Source organism: Echiichthys vipera (genome assembly GCF_963691815.1).
Source record: "Echiichthys vipera genome assembly, chromosome: 16".
Taxonomy (NCBI): domain Eukaryota; kingdom Metazoa; phylum Chordata; class Actinopteri; order Perciformes; family Trachinidae; genus Echiichthys; species Echiichthys vipera.
In genome coordinates, this window is record NC_139841.1 from 29,056,357 (window position 1) to 29,079,837 (window position 23,481).

The following is a 23,481-nucleotide window of genomic DNA, read 5'->3' on the forward strand; positions in this document are numbered from 1 at the left end:
TCTTTTCATCCGACCAAATCTGCAGTAAACACTCCACCTCCGCATCACACCAACGTGAACCTTTCACCGCCATTGTTGTTGTTGTTAAATGTCCGCGCATGGTCCCTCCTTCTATTTACATGTCCCAACAGGCGGACATAACGCTACTGCCGTAGGGCTCGTGTTCGTGCGCGTACACGTGCGCACGCTCGTGCTCGTACATGTGCAAACGGCTCCGCTAAAGCCCACCTCTTTCAAGCGGGCCGTGGACGGTCCGCTGGCCCCAGTTGAGCGCGGAGCGGGTGCACTCACACTACTTAAAGGTACTAGGCTTTAGCTGAAAAAACGGTTTTGGCCCCGGCCAGAAGGACAGTGTGAGCACGCTCTTACTCTCACCCTCTGCTGGCAGACCCCCCCCCCCACCCCTCGTGATGATCTCGCTCTTTATTCGAGGAAACACAGAAAGTTTTTTCACCCCCAGAGGAAATAAAACGACATTTTTATCAGTTCATCGTTCTGTGAAAACACCATATTTAATAATAACACTGGTACATTTATGTGGAGTAGAGACACACGAGGTCCCTTTGTGACAGAATCCTTTCAGCACATTCGATTGTTACAGGTTTAAAAATGTTTTGAGCTTAAAGCTGAAGAAGCGTTCAGTGTTTCAGACTAAATAAAGAATAAAATAAGACGTTTACTTTTAATTAAAACAACTTTAACCAACAGTCCTGAAAAATACATTCTTCTGTCTGGAACAGTCTGAAGCAAAGACGACGTTTGGTTCAGAGCAAGAGACAGAGTTTGGCTTTCATCAGTCGTCATCAGAGAGGAGTGTGTGTGTGTGTGTGTCTCTCTGTCTGTCTGTGTGTGTGTCTGTGCGCGTGTGAGTCTGTGCGTGTGTGTGTGTCTGTGTCTGTGTCTGTGAGTCTGTGCGTGTCTGTGTGTGTGTCTGTGTGCGCGTGTGAGTCTGTGCGCGCGTGTGAGTCTGTGCGTGTGTGTGTGTCTGTGTCTGTGAGTGTGTGTGTCTGTGTGTGTGTCTGTGTGTGTGTGTGTCTGTGCATGTGTGCGTGCGTGTGTCTGTGTGTGTGTGTATGTGTGTGTGTGTGTGTGTGCGTGTGTGTGAGAGTGTGTGTCTGTGTCTGTGAGTGTGTGTATGTGTGTCTGTGTGTGTGTCTGTGGTGTGTGTGTGCATGTGAGTGTGTGTGCGTGTGTGTCTGTGTTTGTGTAAGTGTGTGTGTGTCTGTGTGTGTGTGTGTGTGTGTGTTTGTCTGTGTGTGTGTGAGTGAGAATGTGTGTGTCTGTGTGTGTGTGAGTGAGAATGTGTGTGTCTGTGTGTGTGAGAGTGTGTGTCTGTGTGTGTGTCTCTGTGTGTGTGTGTGTGTCTGTGTGTCTGTGTGTGTGTGTGTGTGTGTGTGTGTGTGTGTTTCATGATCCACATATAAGGATTCACGAACAACCGTTGATGATGTGATGAATGATGTTTAAAGATCGTTCAACGTGATATTTAATAACTTTATATATGTGTTTTTATTCGGCGTCTTTCTTCAGTCCATCGTTGTTATTGTTATTTACATTTTCTGTGAGTTCTGTCGATCGTTTCTTCATTGATCGGCAAAATGTTTTGGTTGAAAAAAGTCAGAAAATGTTGAAAAGTGTGGATTCTCAAAGACGACGTCCTCAAACGTGTCAAACATATATTTATATTTTAGTTCACTGTCGTAAAAGTGTCATTCCAGCGTAAAATCATCTGTTTTTTAATGTAACAACTGTTAACGTATTAAAATCCAGGAGAGATGCTAACAGCCGGACGTGGCTAACAGTGATTAGCTCGGGGCAGCACGGTGAAGGCATTCAAAGGTCTTTTTTAACCACTAATGCTGCTGAAAATAACAGCAAACCTCTGCAGCAGCATGAGAAGAGTCCCTACACACACAACAAAGCACCACTGGGCAGTGAAATGTCTCTGGGGTCGGGCGTCACAGGTCTCCGATGTGACACCACAGCGTTGAAATGGTGGGATGTGTTCATGGTCGGGAGGAAAACACACATTCATCAGGACGTCGAGCACCAGCGTCAGTGTGTGTGTGTGTGTGTGTGTGTGTGTGAGTTAAAGCACTGTGCGGAAGAGTGAGCGTGGTGCTTTTACCGCACGCTCTGAGACATGTGCAGGGGGGTCAGCATCTCCTCAAAGATGGCGCCCTTCACGTTGGAGCCTCTCAGGTTCGCCTCCTGGAGGTCGCACCCCGACAGGTCGCAGTTCTGGGAAAAACACACCACACCTGAATGCATAACAGGTTCAGATTGGCCTCACAGTGGCAGGTGAGCTATCTGTGTGTGTGTGTGTGTGTGTGTGTGTGCGTGTCCTCACCTCCAGGTCCGTCCCGGCCAGCGTCGCTCCTCTCAGGTTGCAGTTCTTCAGTTTGGCGTTTTTCAGCGTGGCGACCCTCAGGTTGATCCCCGTCATCTGACTCCCCTCCATGTCCACACCCTTCAGGTTGGCTCCTGCACACACACACACACGCACACACGCACACACACACGTTGAATACAAACGTCAGCTGCTCAGGTGTGTGTGGATCGGAGCGTGTGATTGGCTGCCTCACCCTCCAGATTGGCTTTGATTCCTGCAGGATCTTCAAAGTTACAGCCTCTCAGTGACGCTCCTTCAGCGTTGGTGCACAGCATCTTCACCCCCTGCAGGTTGGCTGCCTGACACACACACACACACACACACACACACACACTCTTGGGTCACTGGCTGTAACTGCCTCATCATCTGCTGTCACTGATGAATAACTGATGCATTGTGGGAGTGTGTGTTCAGAGTGAGTGGGTGTGAAATGAGAAGTGCGCTCACATCGAGGCAGGCCATGGACAGGTCGGCTCTCTCCAGGTTGGCCCCGCTCAGGTTGGCGTGGGTCAGGTTGGCTCCTCGCAGGTTGGCCATCTTAAAGTTGATGTAGCGCAGATCGAGACGAGACAGATCGGCCCCGTTAAAGTTCAGACCCTGACAGAGCGCGAACACAGAGAGAGGAAGTGCGTAACACAAATGTATAAAGAGAAAACCCAGTGAAGACCTGGACGTCTGGTTGATCTGGTGAATAAACAGGAAACACCCGGGCTGGGTAAATTACAGATTCATCAGCGCGTTGCATGGATTAGTTCTGTTGTAATGAAGCTCTAGTGGAGTGAGGGCGCTGAGAGCAACGCACTCACACTACGGCGTTGTACGGAGGCCCCACTCGACCAAACAACGTTTACTCAAACACAACGGCGCCCGAAGCAGCAGCAGCAGCGAGCAGCAACAGCAGTACTTTCACCCAGGGCGAGCGGCGTTCATTTCCGGGTGGTGGCCGTTTATGTCGTGGACGCACTAAACCGAACCACAGCCTTTTTTCTGATCCTAACCAGGTGGTTTTCATGTCTCGTTGCCTTTTTTTGGTTTAATTTTTCTCGTAGATTTGCTTCTTTAATCTCATGAATCTGTGATTTACGGCGTGGTGTTCACGTCTCACTCCAATCGTCACGTGACGTGTTTTTGGTGCGTTGTCGTTGTCAAGGACCACTTCCTCTCATCTCATCTTCAGCCTCTGATCCTGGATCAGGTCTCAGGGGCAGCAGCTCCAGCAGGGGACCCCAAACTTCCCTTTCCCGGGCCACATTAACCAGCTCTAACTGGGGGATCCTGAGGCGTTCCCAGGCCAGTGTGGAGATCTAATCTCTCCACCTGGTCCTGGGTCTTCCCCGAGGCCTCCTCCCGTTAAAATGACTTTTAACAGTAATAACAAAACTTTCTTCTGTTAATCTCTGTTGGCCTCAGTTTGTTCTAAACCAGCACAAAGATTGCAAACGTTAGAATTTAACAATTATCAGACGGTGCTCTAATGATTTATTTGTGTATTTCTGTCATTTACACTTATTACTGAATCAGTATGGAAGTGAAATCGACTCGGATCGTTGGTTCCAGCCCTGGGTACCAGCAGCAGAGGAGAGTCTGTGCCTGAATCAGTGTAAAGGCTGCACGTGTGCGTCGTCTGTACCTGACACCGCAGCTCCGCCTTGGTGGTCGTGGCCAGCAGGTATCGGATGAACTCCTTGCGGCTCAGAGGGGAGTGATCGTCGGGGGGCTGAGACGACTGGACGAGAGGGAAACAGGCGTGGAGGTGAATCTAAAGTGAAACCAAACCTCACTCTGCTGAACGTGTGATCTGCAGACACGCACGCACCTTAATGAGCGTCTCCAGCTGCTCCGCCAGCTGCTCGATGCCGAAGAAGCGAGCCTCTTCCAGCACACCTGCAGCGGAGACACTGACCGTGAGGAGGAGCGTCGTCTACCACACGGTGTGTGTGTGTGTGTGTGTGTGTGTGTGTGTGTGTGTGTGTGTGTTACCCAGAGGGTTGATGCCCTCATTGATGATGAGCTGTCCGTGTCTCAGATAGTTCAGGATGGGTTCGAAGTAGTCTGGACTGCGGTCGATGAGGAACGCGCCCTGAGAGTCCTGCTTGTTCCCCCAAACGTCTGAATTCAACAGAGGGTGAGAGAGCGGACGTCACAGAGGGTGAGAGAGCGGACGTCACAGAGGATGAGAGAGCGGACGTCACAGAGGATGAGAGAGCGGACGTCACAGAGGATGAGAGCGGACGTCACAGAGGATGAGAGAGCGGACGTCACAGAGGATGAGAGAGCGGACGTCACAGAGGGTGAGAGAGCGGACGTCACAGAGGGTGAGAGAGCGGACGTCACAGAGGATGAGAGAGAGCGGACGTCACAGAGGGTGAGAGAGCGGACGTCACAGAGGGTGAGAGAGCGGACGTCACAGAGGATGAGAGAGCTGACGTCACAGAGGGTGAGAGAGCGGACGTCACAGAGGATGAGAGAGAGCAGACGTCACAGAGGATGAGAGAGCGGACGTCACAGAGGATGAGAGAGCGGACGTCACAGAGGATGAGGGAGCGGACGTCACAGAGGATGAGAGAGCGGACGTCACAGAGGATGAGAGAGCGGACGTCACAGAGGATGAGAGAGCGGACGTCACAGAGGATGAGAGAGCGGACGTCACAGAGGATGAGAGAGCGGACGTCACAGAGGATGAGAGAGCGGACGTCACAGAGGATGAGAGAGAGCAGACGTCACAGACGACGAGAGAGCGGACGTCACAGACGACGAGAGAGCGGACGTCACAGACGACGAGAGAGCGGACGTCACAGAGGATGAGAGAGCGGACGTCACAGAGGATGAGAGAGCGGACGTCACAGAGGATGAGAGAGCGGACGTCACAGAGGATGAGAGAGCTGACGTCACAGAGGATGAGAGAGCGGACGTCACAGAGGATGAGAGAGCTGACGTCACAGAGGATGAGAAAGAGGACGTCACAGAGGATGAGAAAGAGGACGTCACAGAGGATGAGAGAGCTGACGTCACAGAGGATGAGAGAGAGGACGTCACAGAGGATGAGAGAGAGCGGACGTCACAGAGGGTGAGAGAGAGGACGTCACAGAGGATGAGAGAGCGGACGTCACAGAGGATGAGAGAGCGGACGTCACAGAGGATGAGAGAGCGGACGTCACAGAGGATGAGAGAGCAGACGTCACAGAGGACGAGAGAGCGGACGTCACAGAGGGTGAGAGAGAGGACGTCACAGAGGATGAGAGAGCAGACATCACAGAGGGTGAGAGAGGACGTCACAGAGGATGAGAGAGCGGACGTCACAGAGGATGAGAGAGCGGACGTCACAGAGGATGAGAGAGCGGACGTCACAGAAGATGAGAGAGAGGACGTCACAGAGGATGAGAGAGCGGACGTCACAGAGGGTGAGAGAGAGCGGACGTCACAGAAGATGAGAGAGAGGACGTCACAGAGGATGAGAGAGCAGACGTCACAGAGGATGAGAGAGCGGACGTCACAGAGGGTGAGAGAGAGGACGTCACAGAGGGTGAGAGAGCGGACGTCACAGAGGATGAGAGAGCGGACGCCACAGAGGGTGAGAGAGAGGACGTCACAGAGGATGAGAGAGCAGACGTCACAGAGGGTGAGAGAGCGGACGTCACAGAGGGTGAGAGCGGACGTCACAGAGGGTGAGAGAGAGCGGACGTCACAGAGAATGAGAGAGCGGACGTCACAGAGGATGAGAGAGCGGACGTCACAGAGGATGAGAGAGCGGACGTCACAGAGGATGAGAGAGAGGACGTCACAGAGGATGAGAGAGAGGACGTCACAGAGGGTGAGAGAGCGGACGTCACAGAGGACGAGAGAGCGGACGTCACAGAGGATGAGAGAGCGGACGTCACAGAGGATGAGAGAGCAGACGTCACAGAGGACGAGAGAGAGGACGTCACAGAGGATGAGAGAGAGCTGACGTCACAGAGGATGAGAGAGAGGACGTCACAGAGGATGAGAGAGCGGACGTCACAGAGGATGAGAGAGCGGACGTCACAGAGGGTGAGAGAGAGGACGTCACAGAGGATGAGAGAGCGGACGTCACAGAGGATGAGAGAGCGGACGTCACAGAGGATGAGAGAGAGCAGACGTCACAGAGGATGAGAGAGCGGACGTCACAGAGGATGAGAGAGCGGACGTCACAGAGGATGAGAGAGCGGACGTCACAGAGGGACACACAGAGAGCGGACGTCACAGAGGATGAGAGAGCGCACGTCACAGAGGATGAGAGAGCAGACGTCACAGAGGATGAGAGAGCGCACGTCACAGAGGATGAGAGAGCGGACGTCACGGAGGATGAGAGAGCGGACGTCACAGAGGATGAGAGAGCAGACGTCACAGAGGATGAGAGAGCGCACGTCACAGAGGATGAGAGAGCGGACGTCACAGAGGATGAGAGAGCGGACGTCACAGAGGGTGAGAGAGCGGACGTCACAGAGGATGAGAGAGCGGACGTCACAGAGGATGAGAGAGCGGACGTCACAGAGGATGAGAGAGCGGACGTCACAGAGGATGAGAGAGCGGACGTCACAGAGGATGAGAGAGCGGACGTCACAGAGGGTGAGAGAGCGGACGTCACAGAGGGTGAGAGAGCGGACGTCACAGAGGGTGAGAGAGCGGACGTCACAGAGGATGAGAGAGCAGACGTTACAGAGGATGAGAGAGCAGACGTCACAGAGGATGAGAGAGCAGACGTCACAGAGGATGAGAGAGCGGACGTCACAGAGGGTGAGAGAGCGGACGTCACAGAGGATGAGAGAGCGGACGTCACAGAGGGTGAGAGAGCGGACGTCACAGAGGATGAGAGAGCGGACGTCACAGAGGATGAGAGAGCGGACGTCACAGAGGGTGAGAGAGCGGACGTCACAGAGGATGAGAGAGCGGACGTCACAGAGGGTGAGAGAGCAGACGTCACAGAGGGTGAGAGAGCAGACGTCACAGAGGATGAGAGAGAGCGGACGTCACAGAGGATGAGAGAGAGCGGACGTCACAGAGGATGAGAGAGCAGACGTCACAGAGGAGAGCGGACGTCACAGAGGATGAGAGAGCGGACGTCACAGAGGATGAGAGAGAGCGGACGTCACAGAGGATGAGAGAGAGCAGACGTCACAGAGGATGAGAGAGCGGACGTCACAGAGGATGAGAGAGTGGACGTCACAGAGGATGAGAGAGAGCGGACGTCACAGAGGATGAGAGAGCGGACGTCACAGAGGATGAGAGAGCGGACGTCACAGAGGGACACACAGAGAGCGTTTCTCTTTAGGACGGAACGGGGCGTCACCTTTCTCTCTGAACATGTGGGCCAGCATGCTCTCCGGCTCTTTACTGACCAGCGTGCTCCTGAGGACACACACACACACACACACACACACACACACACACACACACACACACACACACACACACACACACACACACACACACACACACACACACACACACACACACACACACACACACACACACACACACACACACACACACACACACACACACACACACACACACACACACACACACACACACACACACACACACACACACACACACACACACACACAGATGAAGATGTTTCACTCATGCACAGCGTGTTCACAGGTTTTTATCTAAACTGAAGACTGGAGCGTCAGGCTGTGTTCAGACCGGTGTGTTGAGGCGTGTGTGTCGTGGTCTGGACGGTGAAAGCTCAGACTTTGTTAAAGGACGGCGTCATGGCCCCACCTCCGACCTCTGACCCTGTGGCGTCACATAACAACAACAGTGCTGCTGCGTGAGAGGACAGAGACGGACCCAGAGACTGTTTACTGAACTGGACTCTGAGCCACATGCATGGGACTGAATGAGGCCCAGCACAGATTTCTCCCTTTTCCCTGATGCTCTGAATAAGGAGCTAAACTGCTCTAGGCTCTGTTTCTAAATCCAGTTCTAAGAAGCTGTGAAAAGTCTCTAAATGTAGTGAGAAAGTGGCGCCTGGGAGTGCTTTGGGACGGGGAAGGGGCTCCCAGCAGCCCCCTCTGCTCAGTGAGGACACTAACTGCAGAGTGATGGGGCTCCCAGCAGCCCCCTCTGCTCAGTGAGGACACTAACTGCAGAGTGAAGGGGCTCCCAGCACCACCCTCTGCTCAGTGAGGACACTAACTGCAGAGTGAAGGGGCTCCCAGCAGCCCCCTCTGCTCAATGAGGACACTAACTGCAGAGTGAAGGGGCTCCCAGCAGCCCCCTCTGCTCAGTGAGGACACTAACTGCAGAGTGAAGGGGCTCCCAGCAGCACCCTCTGCTCAGTGAGGACACTAACTGCAGAGTGAAGGGGCTCCCAGCAGCCCCCTCTGCTCAGTGAGGACACTAACTGCAGAGTGAAGGGGCTCCCAGCAGCCCCCTCTGCTCAGTGAGGACACTAACTGCAGAGTGAAGGGGCTCCCAGCAGCCCCCTCTGCTCAGTGAGGACACTAACTGCAGAGTGAAGGGGCTCCCAGCAGCCCCCTCTGCTCAGTGAGGACACTAACTGCAGAGTGATGGGGCTCCCAGCAGCACCCTCTGCTCAGTGAGGACACCAACTGCAGAGTGAAGGGGCTCCCAGCAGCACCCCTCTGCTCAGTGAGGACACTAACTGCAGAGTGAAGGGGCTCCCAGCAGCCCCCTCTGCTCAGTGAGGACACTAACTGCAGAGTGATCGGTGCATCGATGGTGTTGGTCTGAACGCAGCCTGCAGCTTAAGCAGCTCACCTGCAGACTCACAGCAGGTCAGACTTACCTGGTGGTGGTGAAGCAGCGTCCGCCGACGTTGAGCGTCAGCCAATCAGTGTGAGTCTGGTCCTTGTCAGGGTCAGCGAGGTCGTCCTCAGGGTCTACAGGTAACAGGTGAAGGTCACAGTCACACGCTGCTCTCATGAGGACTTTAACTGCTCAGGGGTCTGTTTACTCTGTTCTTCTGTAACTTACCTTCAAATGAATCTCCCTCTGACACGTACAGCACATCATCGTCTCTGCACACACACACACACACACACACACACACACACACACACACACACACACACACACACACACACACACACACACACACACACACACACACACACACACACACACACACACACACACACACACACACACACACACACACACACACACACACACACACACACACACACACACACACACACACACACACACACACACACACACACACACACACACACACACACACACAGCGTTTACTCTACGTTGGTCTCTGTACTTGACTGGAGAGTTTTCTTCTCATGACACCTTCTTCTTCTTTACGTTAAGGTTAGTTGAGGTTAATTGTTAATTGAAGTCAATGCATTGTTTTTTAGTCATTTTGCATCTTTTTGTGCTGGTTTTGCATCTATTTTTAGTCATTTTGCATCTTTTTGTGCTGGTTTTGCATCTATTTTTAGTCATTTTGTATCTTTTTGTGCTGGTTTTGCATCTATTTTTAGTGATTTTGCATCTTTTTGTGGTGGTTTTGCATCTATTTTTAGTCATTTTGCATCTTTTTGTGGTGGTTTTACGTCTATTTTTAGTCATTTTGCATCTTTTTGTGCTGGTTTTGCATCTATTTTTAGTCATATTGCATCTTTTTGTGGTGGTTTTGCATCTATTTTTAGTCATTTTGCATCTTCTTGTGGTGGTTTTGCATCTATTTTTAGTCATTTTGCATCTTTTTGTGGTGGTTTTGCATCTGTTTTTAGTCATTTTGCATCTTCTTGTGGTGGTTTTGCATCTATTTTTAGTCATTTTGTATCTTTTTGTGCTGGTTTTGCATCTATTTTTAGTGATTTTGCATCTTTTTGTGGTGGTTTTGCATCTATTTTTAGTCATTTTGCATCTTTTTGTGGTGGTTTTGCATCTATTTTTAGTCATTTTGCATCTTTTTGTGCTGGTTTTGCATCTATTTTTAGTCATTTTGCATCTTTTTGTGCTGGTTTTGCATCTATTTTTAGTCATTTTGCATCTTTTTGTGGTGGTTTTGCACCAATTTTAGTCATTTTGCATCTTTTTGTGGTGGTTTTGCATCTATTTTTAGTCATTTTGCATCTTTTTGTGATGGTTTTGCATCTATTTTTAGTCATTTTGCATCTTTTTGTGGTGGTTTTGCATCTATTTTTAGTCATTTTGCATTTTTTTGTGGTGGTTTTGCATCTATTTTTAGTCATTTTGCATCTTTTTGTGCTGGTTTTGCATCTATTTTTAGTCATTTTGCATCTTTTAGTGGTGGTTTTGCATCTATTTTTAGTCATTTTGCATCTTTTTGTGGTGGTTTTGCATCTATTTTTAGTCATTTTGCATCTTTTTGTGATGGTTTTGCATCTATTTTTAGTCATTTTGCATCTTTTTGTGGTGGTTTTGCATCTATTTTTAGTCATTTTGCATTTTTTTGTGGTGGTTTTGCATCTATTTTTAGTCATTTTGCATCTTTTTGTGCTGGTTTTGATGCTAATGATGATGATGATGATGATGATGACGAAGATGCAGATGCTGCTGCTGATGATGATGCTAATGATGATGATGATGATGATGATGATGATGATGATGATGATGATGAAGGCCTCACCTGATTAACGTCATGTCGTCGATGAGGCCGCCGTTGCCGTTGTACACAGTGGAGGCGGTGATGCCCAGCTTGGCGCTGGCCGCAGACAGCAGGTCCTCCATGGAGCCGTAAACAGCCACCACCTGAGACCGACATGTTGCTTTCAGCACCAGCACACCGACACACACACACACCGACACACACACACACCGACACACACACACACACACACACACACCGACACACACACACACCGACACACACACTGACACACTGACACACCGACACACACACACACCAACACACACACACACACACACACACACACACACACACACACGCACACATACACACATACACACCAACACACACACACACACACCCTTTTCCCGCCTTTATCTGCCGCACTGACCTTTCCATTGGAGGAGGTTCCGTTCACGAACAGCGTGACTCTTCTCATGGCGAAATAAAGGTCAAATTAACCGTCGCCGACGCTGAGTTTCATCCATTAAGACACTTTCTTCAGCAACAACCTTCTTCCTGTTTCTCCTCCGCTCCAACGCCCAACACAGCGAACCAGCCAATCAACGGCTTAGCCCAGAACGCAGCAGCCAATCAGGGAACAGAGTGGGCGGGACCTCCGCATTTCCGCAAAAATCACCAAATTATTATTTTTAATTTACATTTTATTTAAATTAAGAACAGTTACTTCAGTTTCTTTGTGATTTATTTAAAAAAAATAATTTGATAAATTATTAGACGTTAGAATAAAACTTCCATACATTATTGCACCAATAATTATAATCAAATAAAATTTAAATAAAATGAAAATATAAAAAATATGATGTTCAGAAATGAGCCAAACTTTGACTTTTGTTTAATTTTAGTTTATTTTTTACTTTTTTAGTAAAACCTTAAAATGTTTGGTGGACTGAATCTGAAAGAAATGAATTCATAAATAAATAAATGACTCAATTAATACATTTCTATTACATTAAATGTACAATAAATATATATTTTTTTAATTTTAGGCATTTATTCATTGATTAAATGTGAAATAAACTGTTTTAATTCGCTGCTTTAGTGATTTGACCTGTGTATTAATTTTCTTATTTATTTAATTTCCCCATTTATTTTCTAATTCATTCACATTTGATTATATTTATGTATTTATCCGTGCTTTTATTTTTATTTATTTTGTATTTATTTTCTTCATTATGCAAATGAGGCGGTCATTCACAGTAATTATTAATTATGTAAAAACAAAAGTTTAAAAAAAGAAATAAAATCAGACAGAAATAATTAAATAAAGCCACGTAAAATAAAACTTAAAATATACTTTTAACGACCACAAACACAAAAAAAGCCAAACAGTTGTTTTAAAAAGAGCTTTATTAAATGAAATCTTTCACCAGGACAGAAAATAAAGATAATAAATAAGAGCTCTTCTAACAAACACACAACAACAAAAGTCCCAGAGCGTTTTCATTTTCATATTTGGCAAAAAGCAGAAGATGAAGGTGATTTTCTCGCTCTCACGACGCCGAGAACACGTTTTGTTTTGTTTTGTTTTTAACCCCAACAAACTTTTTCTGCTTCATTTTCTCACTAATAATAAATCTATGACTTTTATTTTGACAGAACAGGAAGTGCCAACGACCCCCGCAGAGAAATCTGAAATGCTTTTATTCTTCACTCATTTACACTGACAATAAATTCATCCACACATTATTTTTTGCATCTGGTTTTAGTCATTTTGCATCTTTTTGTGGTGGTTTTAGCTCAGGGCGGTACGGTGAAGGCATTCAAAGGTCTTTTTTAACCACTAATGCTGCTGAAAATAACAGCAAACCTCTGCAGCAGCATGAGAAGAGTCCCTACACACACAACAAAGCAGCATCAGCGTAGTTAGTGAAGCCAGAGTTTATTAAAGAGTGTTTTAAAGACTTACCTACTGGCCCCTGTACCAGCTCCTCTCATAGTAAAGTCCATTACAGTGGAAGGAGCCCATTGCTGCTTTGTTGTGTGTGTAGGGACTCTTCTCCTGTGTGTGTGTGTGTGTGTGTGTGTGTGTGTGTGTGTGTGTGTGTGTGTGTGTGTGTGTGTGTGTGTGTGTAGGGACTCTTCTCATGCTGCTGCAGAGGTTTGCTGTTATTTTCAGCAGCATTAGTGGTTAAAAAAGACCTTTGAATGCCTTCACCGTGCTGCCCCGAGCTAACCACTGTTAGCCACGTCCGGCTGTTAGCATCTCTCCAGGATTTGTACCTTAATAAAAACTGTCTCCATGGTTACTGATGATTAAAGTGCAGACAAAGACCCTGGAGGAGGATTTTGCACCAGGATCACACTTAAGGGCGTGGCCGTAAAGCAGCCGTCAGTGAGCGCGCTGACACTCGTCTTTTCAGTCGAATCGATCAGATGTTATAGAAATAATCGACACAGAATCAAACCCACGCCATGATCACATTCATGTAAGGTGAAAACCTTTGTGCAGGTCAAATAAACGTATTGAAAATAAACTGTTATACCTCAAAGAATGGAGTTTAAGACTTTTAATTGTTGCTCAATTGATTTTATCAGCTTTAATAGTTTTTAAGACCCTGATGACCCGGCTTCCTGTCTTTTTGTTTTGGCAGTTTTTCAAGCCTTTATTTTTAAGGACTGACAGGAAATAGGGTGAGAGAGAGAGGGAGAGAGGGAGACGTGCAGCAGAGGGCCGCAGGTCGGAGTCGAACCCGCTCTAACCACTCACTTCCTGTCATCTTGCAAAAAGACGCCCCGGAGCAAAGCGTTGAGTTTAAGGTCCAACTATAAAAACAAGATCTCACACACACACTGTCACACTGCGAACTGTGTGTGTGAGCGTGAAACACGATCAAAGTCCAGCAGGTCGACTGATTGTGTTTGCGTGACGCAGCAGGAGCCGCCGCCGCACCCTTTAGTTAAACAGGAAGTCAGTCAGGGCCCAAGCGAGTTTTCAAACATCATTTTAAAACAGGAAAAAACAATCGAGGCCAAGTCCAGCAGAGACGTGAGTGTTTCAAATAAGGCACAGGACAGGAAGACATGCAGACACAGACACACCGCGTTAAGGCTTAAGAAGAGTGTGTGTCCACGCACCGCAGTGACCCGGCCACAGTTACACAGTCACACAGTCACACAGTCACGCAGTCGCACAGTTACACAGTCACACAGTAACAGTCACACAGACACACAGTCACACAGTCACACAGTTACACAGTCACACAATCACACAATCACACAGTTACACAGTCACACAGTCACACAGTCACACAGTCACACAGTCACACAGTCACACAGTCACACGGTCACACAGTCACACAGTCACACAGTCACAGTCACACAGTCACAGTTACACAGTCACACAGTCACAGTTACACAGTCACACGGTCACACAGTCACACGGTCACACGGTCACACAGTGACAGTCACACAGTCACACGGTCACACAGTCACAGTCACACAGTCACACAGTTACAGTCACACAGTAACAGTCACACGGTCACACAGTCACACAGTCACACAGTCACACAGTCATACAGTTACAGTCACACAGTTACAGTCACACAGTTACACAGTCACACAGTCACACAGTCACAGTCACACAGTCACACAGTCACAGTCACACAGTCACACAGTCACACAGTCACACAGTTACACAGTTACACAGTTACAGTCACACAGTCACACAATCACACAGTCACACAGTTACACAGTCACACAGTCACACAGTCACACAGTCACACAATCACACAGTCACACAGTCACACAGTCACACAGTTACACGGTTACACGGTCACACAGTCACAGTTACACAGTCACACGGTCACACAGTCACAGTCACACAGTCTCACAGTTACACAGTCACACAGTCACACAGTTACACGGTCACACAGTCTCACAGTTACACAGTCACACAGTCACACAGTTACACAGTCACACAGTTACACAGTCACACAGTTACACAGTCACACAGTCACACAGTCACACAGTCACACAGTCACAGTTACACAGTCACAGTCACACAGTCACACAGTGACACAGTCACACAGTCACAGTCACACAGTTACACAGTTACAGTCACACGGTCACACAGTCACACAATCACAGTTACACAGTCACAGTCACACAGTCTCACAGTTACACAGTCACACAGTCACACAGTTACACGGTCACACAGTCACACAGTTACACAGTTACAGTCACACGGTCACACAGTCACACAATCACAGTTACACAGTCACACAGTCACACAGTCACACAGTCACACGGTCACACGGTCACACAGTCACACAGTCACACAGTCACACAGTTACACAGTCACACAGTCACACAGTTACACGGTCACACAGTCACACGGTCACACAGTCACACAGTCACACAGTCACACAGTTACACAGTCACACAGTCACACAGTCACACAGTTACACAGTTAGTCTCACAGTCACAGTCACACAGTCACACATATACACAGTCACACGGTCACACGGTCACACAGTCACACAGTCACACAGTTACACAGTCACACAGTCACACAGTCACACAGTTACACAGTTAGTCTCACAGTCACAGTCACACAGTCACACGGTCACACGGTCACACAGTCTCACAGTTACACAGTTACACAGTCACACAGTTACACGGTCACACGGTCACACAGTCACACAGTCACACAGTTACACAGTCACACAGTCACACAGTCACACAGTTACACGGTCACACGGTCACACAGTCACACAGTCACACAGTTACACAGTCACACAGTCACACAGTCATACAGTCTCACAGTTACACAGTCACACGGTCACACAGTCACACGGTCACACGGTCACACAGTCACACAGTGACACAGTCACACAGGCACACAGTCACACAGTCACACAGTCACACAGTCACACAGTCACAGTGCATCTGTGTGTCGTCCCAAATGTTTCCGACAGTGTTCAAACCCCAGAAAAGTGTCTTTGTATCCACGGTAACGCTCCAGTGTCAGACAGAAGCTCCATAAAGTGACTTTGGATCCAGTTTTAAGACCATTCAACCAAACGCTTTTAGATCTTGGTGGTTTTTAACTCTATGTTTGAACCAGATGAAGGATTTTAGTTCGTTAGTGATCAGAAAAACACGCTGAACGGACGTTAGCAGCAGCGAGGAGCGTCGGAGAAACTCTGACAACAACTCCCACGATGCCGCGCTGCTCCACCGCGTCGACAAACCCACTCTTTCCTCGCCGCTGACGTTCAGAGGTGGAGAATTAGGTTTAAGAAACAGTATAAAGCTGTGGTGACAGACTTATTTAAACTTCAAGAGAGCAGAAATATATTTTTAATATAACGATGCATCTCTGCACAGTTCCACCGTCACCACAGCTGTCGACACACTGAACGAACGGTCAGGGGAGAGTTTACGCGTCTTTATTTATTTTAAAACAGATCCTTTTATAAATATCTTCAAGTACCTTTTGTCGTGGCCGCGGGAGTTTAAGGCTGAGAGGGGCGCAGTGTTCGTACGCGTGGAGAGGGTTAAGTACGTTTTAAGTCCGAGGTCACGTCCACACGACCACGTCTTCACTGTTAAACAGAGTTTAAAAAAGCTCAGCATCAGAAATGATCTACGTCCACGTTAACACAGATCACGTGACCAGTCGCGTCCGCTGGGCACGCACGTGGCGACGTAAACAGGAAGCAGAACAGGACCAGTTTAGTCCCTCCCAACTAGTGATGTTGAGTGGATGGCAGTTAATTCATCGATCGACGTTCTTCTAAACGGGTCGGTTACAGGTTCGTGGAATAACACATGATTACGTTTATTACATTCTATAAAATATGAAAAGAGCCGAGCGCTTCGTTGTTCATCATCTGGGACCATTTGTGCAGCAGGAACAGCAGCGTTCAGTGATTATCTCAGAGTTCTGCTTCCTGTTTAAGTTTAGAACTACAGTTTTTAGTTGTGCTGCGTAAAAGAGATGAGCGCGGAAGAGACTTGATTTGGCGGGTGGGTTATTTAAGAGTACACGCGGGTTCAGGCAGCGTCAGAGCAGATCGGAACGTCTCTACTCCGGACGTTGACGGAAGTTGAACAGCGACGGACTGATGAAGTGTCTGCGTCGTCCTTTTCAAACATGTGTGGACGCCAGGTGCAAACGTCGAGGAAAGGAGGCGCTTCTATAAGAAAGCGTAGCCGTGTGGAAGGAGCCGGAGACGTGTCCCGAGCTGTAAACTCTTCATCTGGTTCATGTCTTTGTTTAACAGACGCACGCCTTCAGCTGCACTCACCTCTGCGCTTTACAGTGAAATACATTTTGCTTTGGTGCCGTCACCGTCTCTGCCCCTCCGTCCACGTTAGTGAAACTATTCATTCCCACTGTCCTCTGTGTCCTCCTCCCCGCCCTCGCTCTGTCCGTCGCCGCTCCTCTCCGGGTAGTCCAGGATGTGCCGGCTGGCCTGGATCACGCACTGCTGCCGTTTGAAATACACCTTCAGCACGCCCTTGATCAGCACGAAGGCGATGCCGCCCTGAGGGGAGAGAGGACGACAAGGAGCTGATGATGTGACCATGAAACTAAGGGATGAGGCGTTTCTTAATCCCATTTAATGTTGTTTTATTTAAACAAACCGCGTCAGGGAAGTGAAAACCTGTGGTCTACAGGAAGCCAGCGACCCCGGCCGACGCCATGAGGTCCATACCAACGAGTTAACTTAACTCACCAGCACCGTGCGCTGAAGGTTGGAGGGCATCCGTCCAAACAGCAGCCGTCCCACCAGGCTGGCGATGGAGGGAAAGACGAGCGCTCCACACAGAGTCCTGGACACGGAGAGGTGATCCCCTGCACCGAGGCCGTCGCCGGCCACTCTGGGCAGGTAACGAGCGCCCCCTGAGGTCAGACACACGGGGAAACAGCTGCAGCTATAGGATAAACAAAGCCCTGACGAAGTCCAGAGGAAATGTGTGTGTGTGTGTGTGTGTGTGTGTGTGCGTGTGTTTGTACCTGGAGGGAACTTCCCTTTGTTGGAGTATCTCTGCCACAGCCTCACGAGGTAATCCTCCCAGCGGATCATCTTCCCCAGCACCAGCACCACGGGGATGGTGGGCAGACCCATCAACAGGAAGAGAGGGTCGGCCCGCTCCATCACGTACAGACCCTTTTTATGTCCCACGACCTACACACACACACACACACACACACCCACACACACACACACACACACACACACACACACACACACACACACACACACACACACACACACACACACACACACACACACACACACACACACACACACACACACACACACACACACACACACACACACACACACACACACACACACACACACACACACACACACACACACACACACACACACACACACACACACACACACACACAGAGGAGGTGAACAGACCGCACGCACCGCCTTTTAATGTTCTTTTGTGCGTAAACGTGTTTGTGTGGACCTGCATGACGGTCACGGCTCCGTACGTGACGGCTGACCAGTAGACGGTCCCGGCCACCACGCCAACAGCAGCGAAGGGACTGGCCCGGGACAGAGCTCTGTCCACCTGCTGGAGGAAATACACCAACGGGCCTGAGGAGAGGACAGAAACAGACATATGTCTGATCATTCTCTGTGTTTTCATCTTGGTAATGATTCCCACAGTGTGAGTTTCACAGCCTGACGTGTTTCAAACATCACTGAGACACGATCTTATTAACGCAACTCGTCACCAGTCGGACGCCGTTCCCTGGTAATACCTCTATCGGGACGGATGCGGACCGACGCAGTTTCCATCGTCCCCTCACTCGTGGGGTCAGGACTCATTCCCTACCTGGAGTAACAATCCACCGGTTTCCTGCTAAACCAACATGGCCGACTCTTCTCTGCCTAAAGTCCATGAGCGTTTCCTTCTCTGTGAGCAGTCGCTCGTCTCCCCCTGACTGAACTCTTCACTCACCCATCTTGGGGAAGGTGATGTGGTACTCGGTGCCGCACTGAGGGCAGTTGACGGCTCCGCCTCCGTTGCCTTTCTGCTTCTCGTCCAGCCAGCGCTGCAGACACGACTGGTGGATCCATTTGGTGCAGCCCTTACACCTGCAGGGGCTCACCCACTCTGCACTGTGGTCGTCCTTCTCTGTGGCAAAACACACCCAGCAGTGTCTGAACACACACACACACACACACACACACACACACACACACACACACACACACACACACACACACACACACACACACACACACACACACACACACACACACACACACACACACACACACACACACACACACACACACACACACACACACACACACACACACACACACACACACACACACACACACACACACACACTTTAACACACGTTTATGCTCCTACACTTTAACACACGTTTATGCTCCTAGAGGACACTTTAACACAAGTTTATGCTCCTAGAGGACACTTTAACACAAGTTTATGCTCCTAGAGGACACTTTAGCACACGTTTATGCTCCTAGAGGACACTTTAACACACGTTTATGCTCCTAGAGGACACTTTAGCACACGTTTATGCTCCTAGAGGACACTTTAGCACACGTTTATGCTCCTAGAGGACACTTTAACACACGTTTATGCTCCTAGAGGACACTTTAACACAAGTTTATGCTCCTAGAGGACACTTTAGCACACGTTTATGCTCCTAGAGGACACTTTAACACTAGTTTATGCTCCTAGAGGACACTTTAACACACGTTTATGCTCCTAGAGGACACTTTAGCACACGTTTATGCTCCTAGAGGACACTTTAACACACGTTTATGCTCCTAGAGAACATTTTAGCACACGTTTATGCTCCTAGAGGACACTTTAGCACACGTTTATGCTCCTAGATGACACTTTAACACACGTTTTGGCTCCTAGAGGACACTTTAACACACGTTTATGCTCCTAGAGAACATTTTAGCACACGTTTATGCTCCTAGAGGACACTTTAACACACGTTTATGCTCCTAGAGGACACTTTAACACACGTTTATGCTCCTAGAGGACACTTTAACACACGTTTATGCTCCTAGAGGACACTTTAGCACACGTTTATGCCCCTAGAGGACACTTTAACACACGTTTATGCTCCTAGAGGACACTTTAACACACGTTTATGCTCCTAGAGGACACTTTAGCACACGTTTATGCCCCTAGAGGTCACTTTAACACATGTTTTGGTTCCTAGAGGACACTTCAATTCAATTCAATTCAATTCAATTTAATTTTATTTATAGTGTCAAATCATAACAAAAGTTATCTCAGGACACTTTACAGAGTAGGTAAAGACCACACTCAATGACTTATTTATGATTTACATAGACCCAACAATTCCCCCGTAGAGTACAGTGGCAACGAAAACCTTCACTATAACAGACAGGAACGTCAGACAGACCCAGCTCTGTGGAGGACGGCCATCTGTCTTGACCGGTTGGGGAGGAAGAAAAGGAGAGAGAAAGAGAGAAAAGACACACAGATGGACAGGGAGAGACAGACAGACACACTTCCAGAGATGTAAGCAAAGCCTAACAGTAACTATAATATTTATAGTAATGTGAATATGACGTATATGTTAAGGCAGTTAATACAACAGAATAGTAGAAACAAGCACAGCTAAGGTGACAGAATATGAAAATGATAATAATTATGGTGGCAAACATGATCAATGATGAGTAGTGGCAATAGCAGCTACAATACAGCTACAAATGTTATAGTTTATTAAACTAGTGATAGTATATATGAGTAACACTTGGGGGGCTAACATCGGGTGTGACAGAGTTTACATGTTTGTGTTTACTGGACACATTTGTAACATTTCGTCTGGATGTGGTGCAGAAACGGTGAGTCGTGGTCGTACTTCTCAGGCTGCTCCTCAGCGAGGGCCATGGTTCTGAAGAGACTCTGCTCCCCTGGGTCCGATCATGAACCCGTCAGGCTGCGGCCAAGAACCTTCAAAATAAAAGAGCACAAACTAACGTTAAAGAAAACACTTTACAACAGCTTCATTTCATCACCCGTCCTGCTCTTTTCTCTTTTATGATCTCATCTGTAACCCTGTTTCTATAAAGAACTTTTAAGTAAAATAAATTATTAATTATGGATGCCCATAATTATGATTATTATTATTTTGGAGACAGTTACATGCTTGTACTTTATACTCAACTACATTTGACTACTTCAATTAGTTCCTTCATTAATTTAAAGTCATTTATTTAATGATTTACTCGTTATTTTGACCGTTTTAGTTACAAGTTACTTTACAGATTTATTTTTAATATTATTTTAATATTAATTCATTAAGCAAAGTATCCATGTATTTATTTACATATTTAGGTATGTATTTACATTCAGATTCATTGTTTAAAAAAACATTTAATGGAATATTAATTAATTTAGTGAATCAGTCTTTTATGTATGTACTTTTTATTTTGAGCGTTTCAGTTTCTAGTTAATCCACAAATGTTTTTATTTTAAATTATTTTTGGTACATTGAATGATATATTAATTCATTTATTTACATATTTATGTATGTATGTATTTACTTTGTTATGACCTTACGGATTTATTTATTTATTTATAATATATTTGGTATATTCAATAGAATATTTATTCATTTATTTACATATTTACGTATGTTTGTATTTACTTGCTTTGACTCTAGGATTTATTTATTTATTTTATAATATATTTGGTACATGTAATGGAATATTTATTCATTTAATTGATTGATTTACATATTTACGTATGTTTGTATTTACTTGTTTTGACTCTAGGGATATATTTATTTATTTTATTATATTGTTGGTACATTTAATAGCATATTAATTAATTTAACGAATCATTTATGTACTTATTTACTTATTTACTTTTTATTTTGACAGTTTCAATTATTAGTTACTTTACATTATTTTTGGTACATTTAATAGAATATTATTAATTTATTTACATATTTACGTATTTATGTATTTACTTGTTTTGACTCTAGGGATTTATTCATTTATTTTATTATATATTTGGCACATTTATTGTAATATTAATCGCTGTATGGAGTCATTTCTTTATTGACTCTATGTTTGGCAGCTCCGGTCCTCCGCACCTGTGACCTCTGACCCGTGACCTTTGACCTGTGACCTCTGACCCGTGACCTTTGACCTGTGACCTCTGACAGAGCATTTACAGGAAACCGAAACTTGAGTTAACCACGGATCCCACTTTTTAAATAAACTTAACCTGAACACGTCTCTGCTGAACCTGCAGTTAGTTAGTTTAACTGACTTTAAGGTCGTTATGTCACCATGGTGATGCTAACAGGAGGCAGCTAGTTCACTTTAGTCACCGAGTAAACAACAACTTCGCTAAGTTTACGTTAAATTAAGTTACTTAAACAGCTGTCAGTTAATAAAACAGTCGCGTGACATTAATATTCAAACAGCACCTACCTGAAAAATAACAATAAATCCGAGTAAAATCACTGTTTGACGGTTTAAACCTGTGTTTTGCTCTTGAGGTTATGCTAACGATGCTAACTAGCGACTGAGAAGCGTTCTGATTGGTCCGTGTCGGCTGTGACGTTGCAAGTTGCTTTCACGGCCTGTGGGAAATCACAACACTCCCGTTATATCTTTATTGTTGTTTTTATTTGTTAATATTTCTGCTGCATTAATGTGTTTGTTGTAAGTTTGAGCTCATTTTTGATACTATTAGAAAATACTTTTAATTAAGTATTTGAATCACAGGCGTTGCCCTCTAGTTACTTTACATTTATTTATTTATTTATTTTTATAGTATTTGTTTACGTACATTTAATGGAATATTCATTTATGTATCCAATCATTTATTTATTTATTTTCGTATCTGATTCTTTATTTATTTACTTTTTATTTTACAGTTACTAGTTACTTTAGAGATTTATTTTTAATATTATTTTTCGTACATGTAATGGAAAATTAATTAAAATATTCAAACATTCATTTATTTATTTGCATATATGTATTTGTTTTTTATTTTTACAGTTTCAGTCACTGGTTACTCTACGTATTATTTTTTTTAGAATTAGTGTGGTACATTTAAAGAATATTTAATAATTTATCGAGTCATTTATTCATTTACTTTTTATTGTGAGATTTATTTTTAATATTATTTTTTGTACATTTAATGGAATAATAATTAATTTATCGAATTATTTATTTACAAATTTATTTATTTATGTATTTACTTTTTCTTTCTACAGTTTCAGTCACTAACTACTCTACGGATTTAAAAAAAAATTATAATTCTTTTACATTTAATGGAATATTAATGATATTTCGAACCATTTACTTTTCCTTGTGGCGGCTTCAGTCCTCCATAAATATAATAATACATAATAAATAAAATAAAACCGTTAAAGTAAACAATAATAATAACGTGTTGACATTTTTAAATAATAAATAAAGTGTAAATGGGCGTTTTTCCTCACAAA

The 23,481-nt window shown here is 46.2% G+C and overlaps 2 protein-coding genes across 3 annotated transcripts; both read right to left on the minus strand.

Moving 5' to 3' along the window:
* Positions 1-1,172: 1,172 nt before the first annotated feature.
* Positions 1,173-11,520, minus strand: kctd9b (potassium channel tetramerization domain containing 9b). Its single transcript, XM_083929683.1, has 12 exons — positions 11,386-11,520; positions 10,995-11,116; positions 9,359-9,402; positions 9,171-9,264; positions 7,701-7,759; positions 4,373-4,501; positions 4,209-4,276; positions 4,023-4,118; positions 2,840-2,989; positions 2,586-2,691; positions 2,351-2,484; positions 1,173-2,241 (listed from the first exon to the last, which is right to left on the minus strand). Exons 1-12 carry the CDS (start codon positions 11,431-11,433, stop codon positions 2,125-2,127), a joined length of 1,167 nt encoding a protein of 388 aa, XP_083785809.1. The 5' UTR covers positions 11,434-11,520; the 3' UTR covers positions 1,173-2,124.
* A 4,509-nt stretch (positions 11,521-16,029) lies between these two features.
* marchf5l (membrane-associated ring finger (C3HC4) 5, like) lies at positions 16,030-22,570 on the minus strand. 2 transcript variants are annotated; one of them, XM_083929688.1, is made up of 7 exons: positions 22,460-22,570; positions 20,878-20,969; positions 18,954-19,156; positions 18,456-18,586; positions 17,983-18,154; positions 17,702-17,868; positions 16,036-17,509 (listed from the first exon to the last, which is right to left on the minus strand). In XM_083929688.1, exons 2-7 carry the CDS (start codon positions 20,904-20,906, stop codon positions 17,345-17,347), a joined length of 867 nt encoding a protein of 288 aa, XP_083785814.1. In that variant the 5' UTR covers positions 20,907-20,969; positions 22,460-22,570; the 3' UTR covers positions 16,036-17,344. The 2 variants fall into 2 exon arrangements, with proteins under 2 accessions (XP_083785813.1, XP_083785814.1); XM_083929687.1 differs by having other exon boundaries at positions 16,030-17,509; positions 17,702-18,154.
* Between the last annotated feature and the right edge of the window lie 911 nt (positions 22,571-23,481).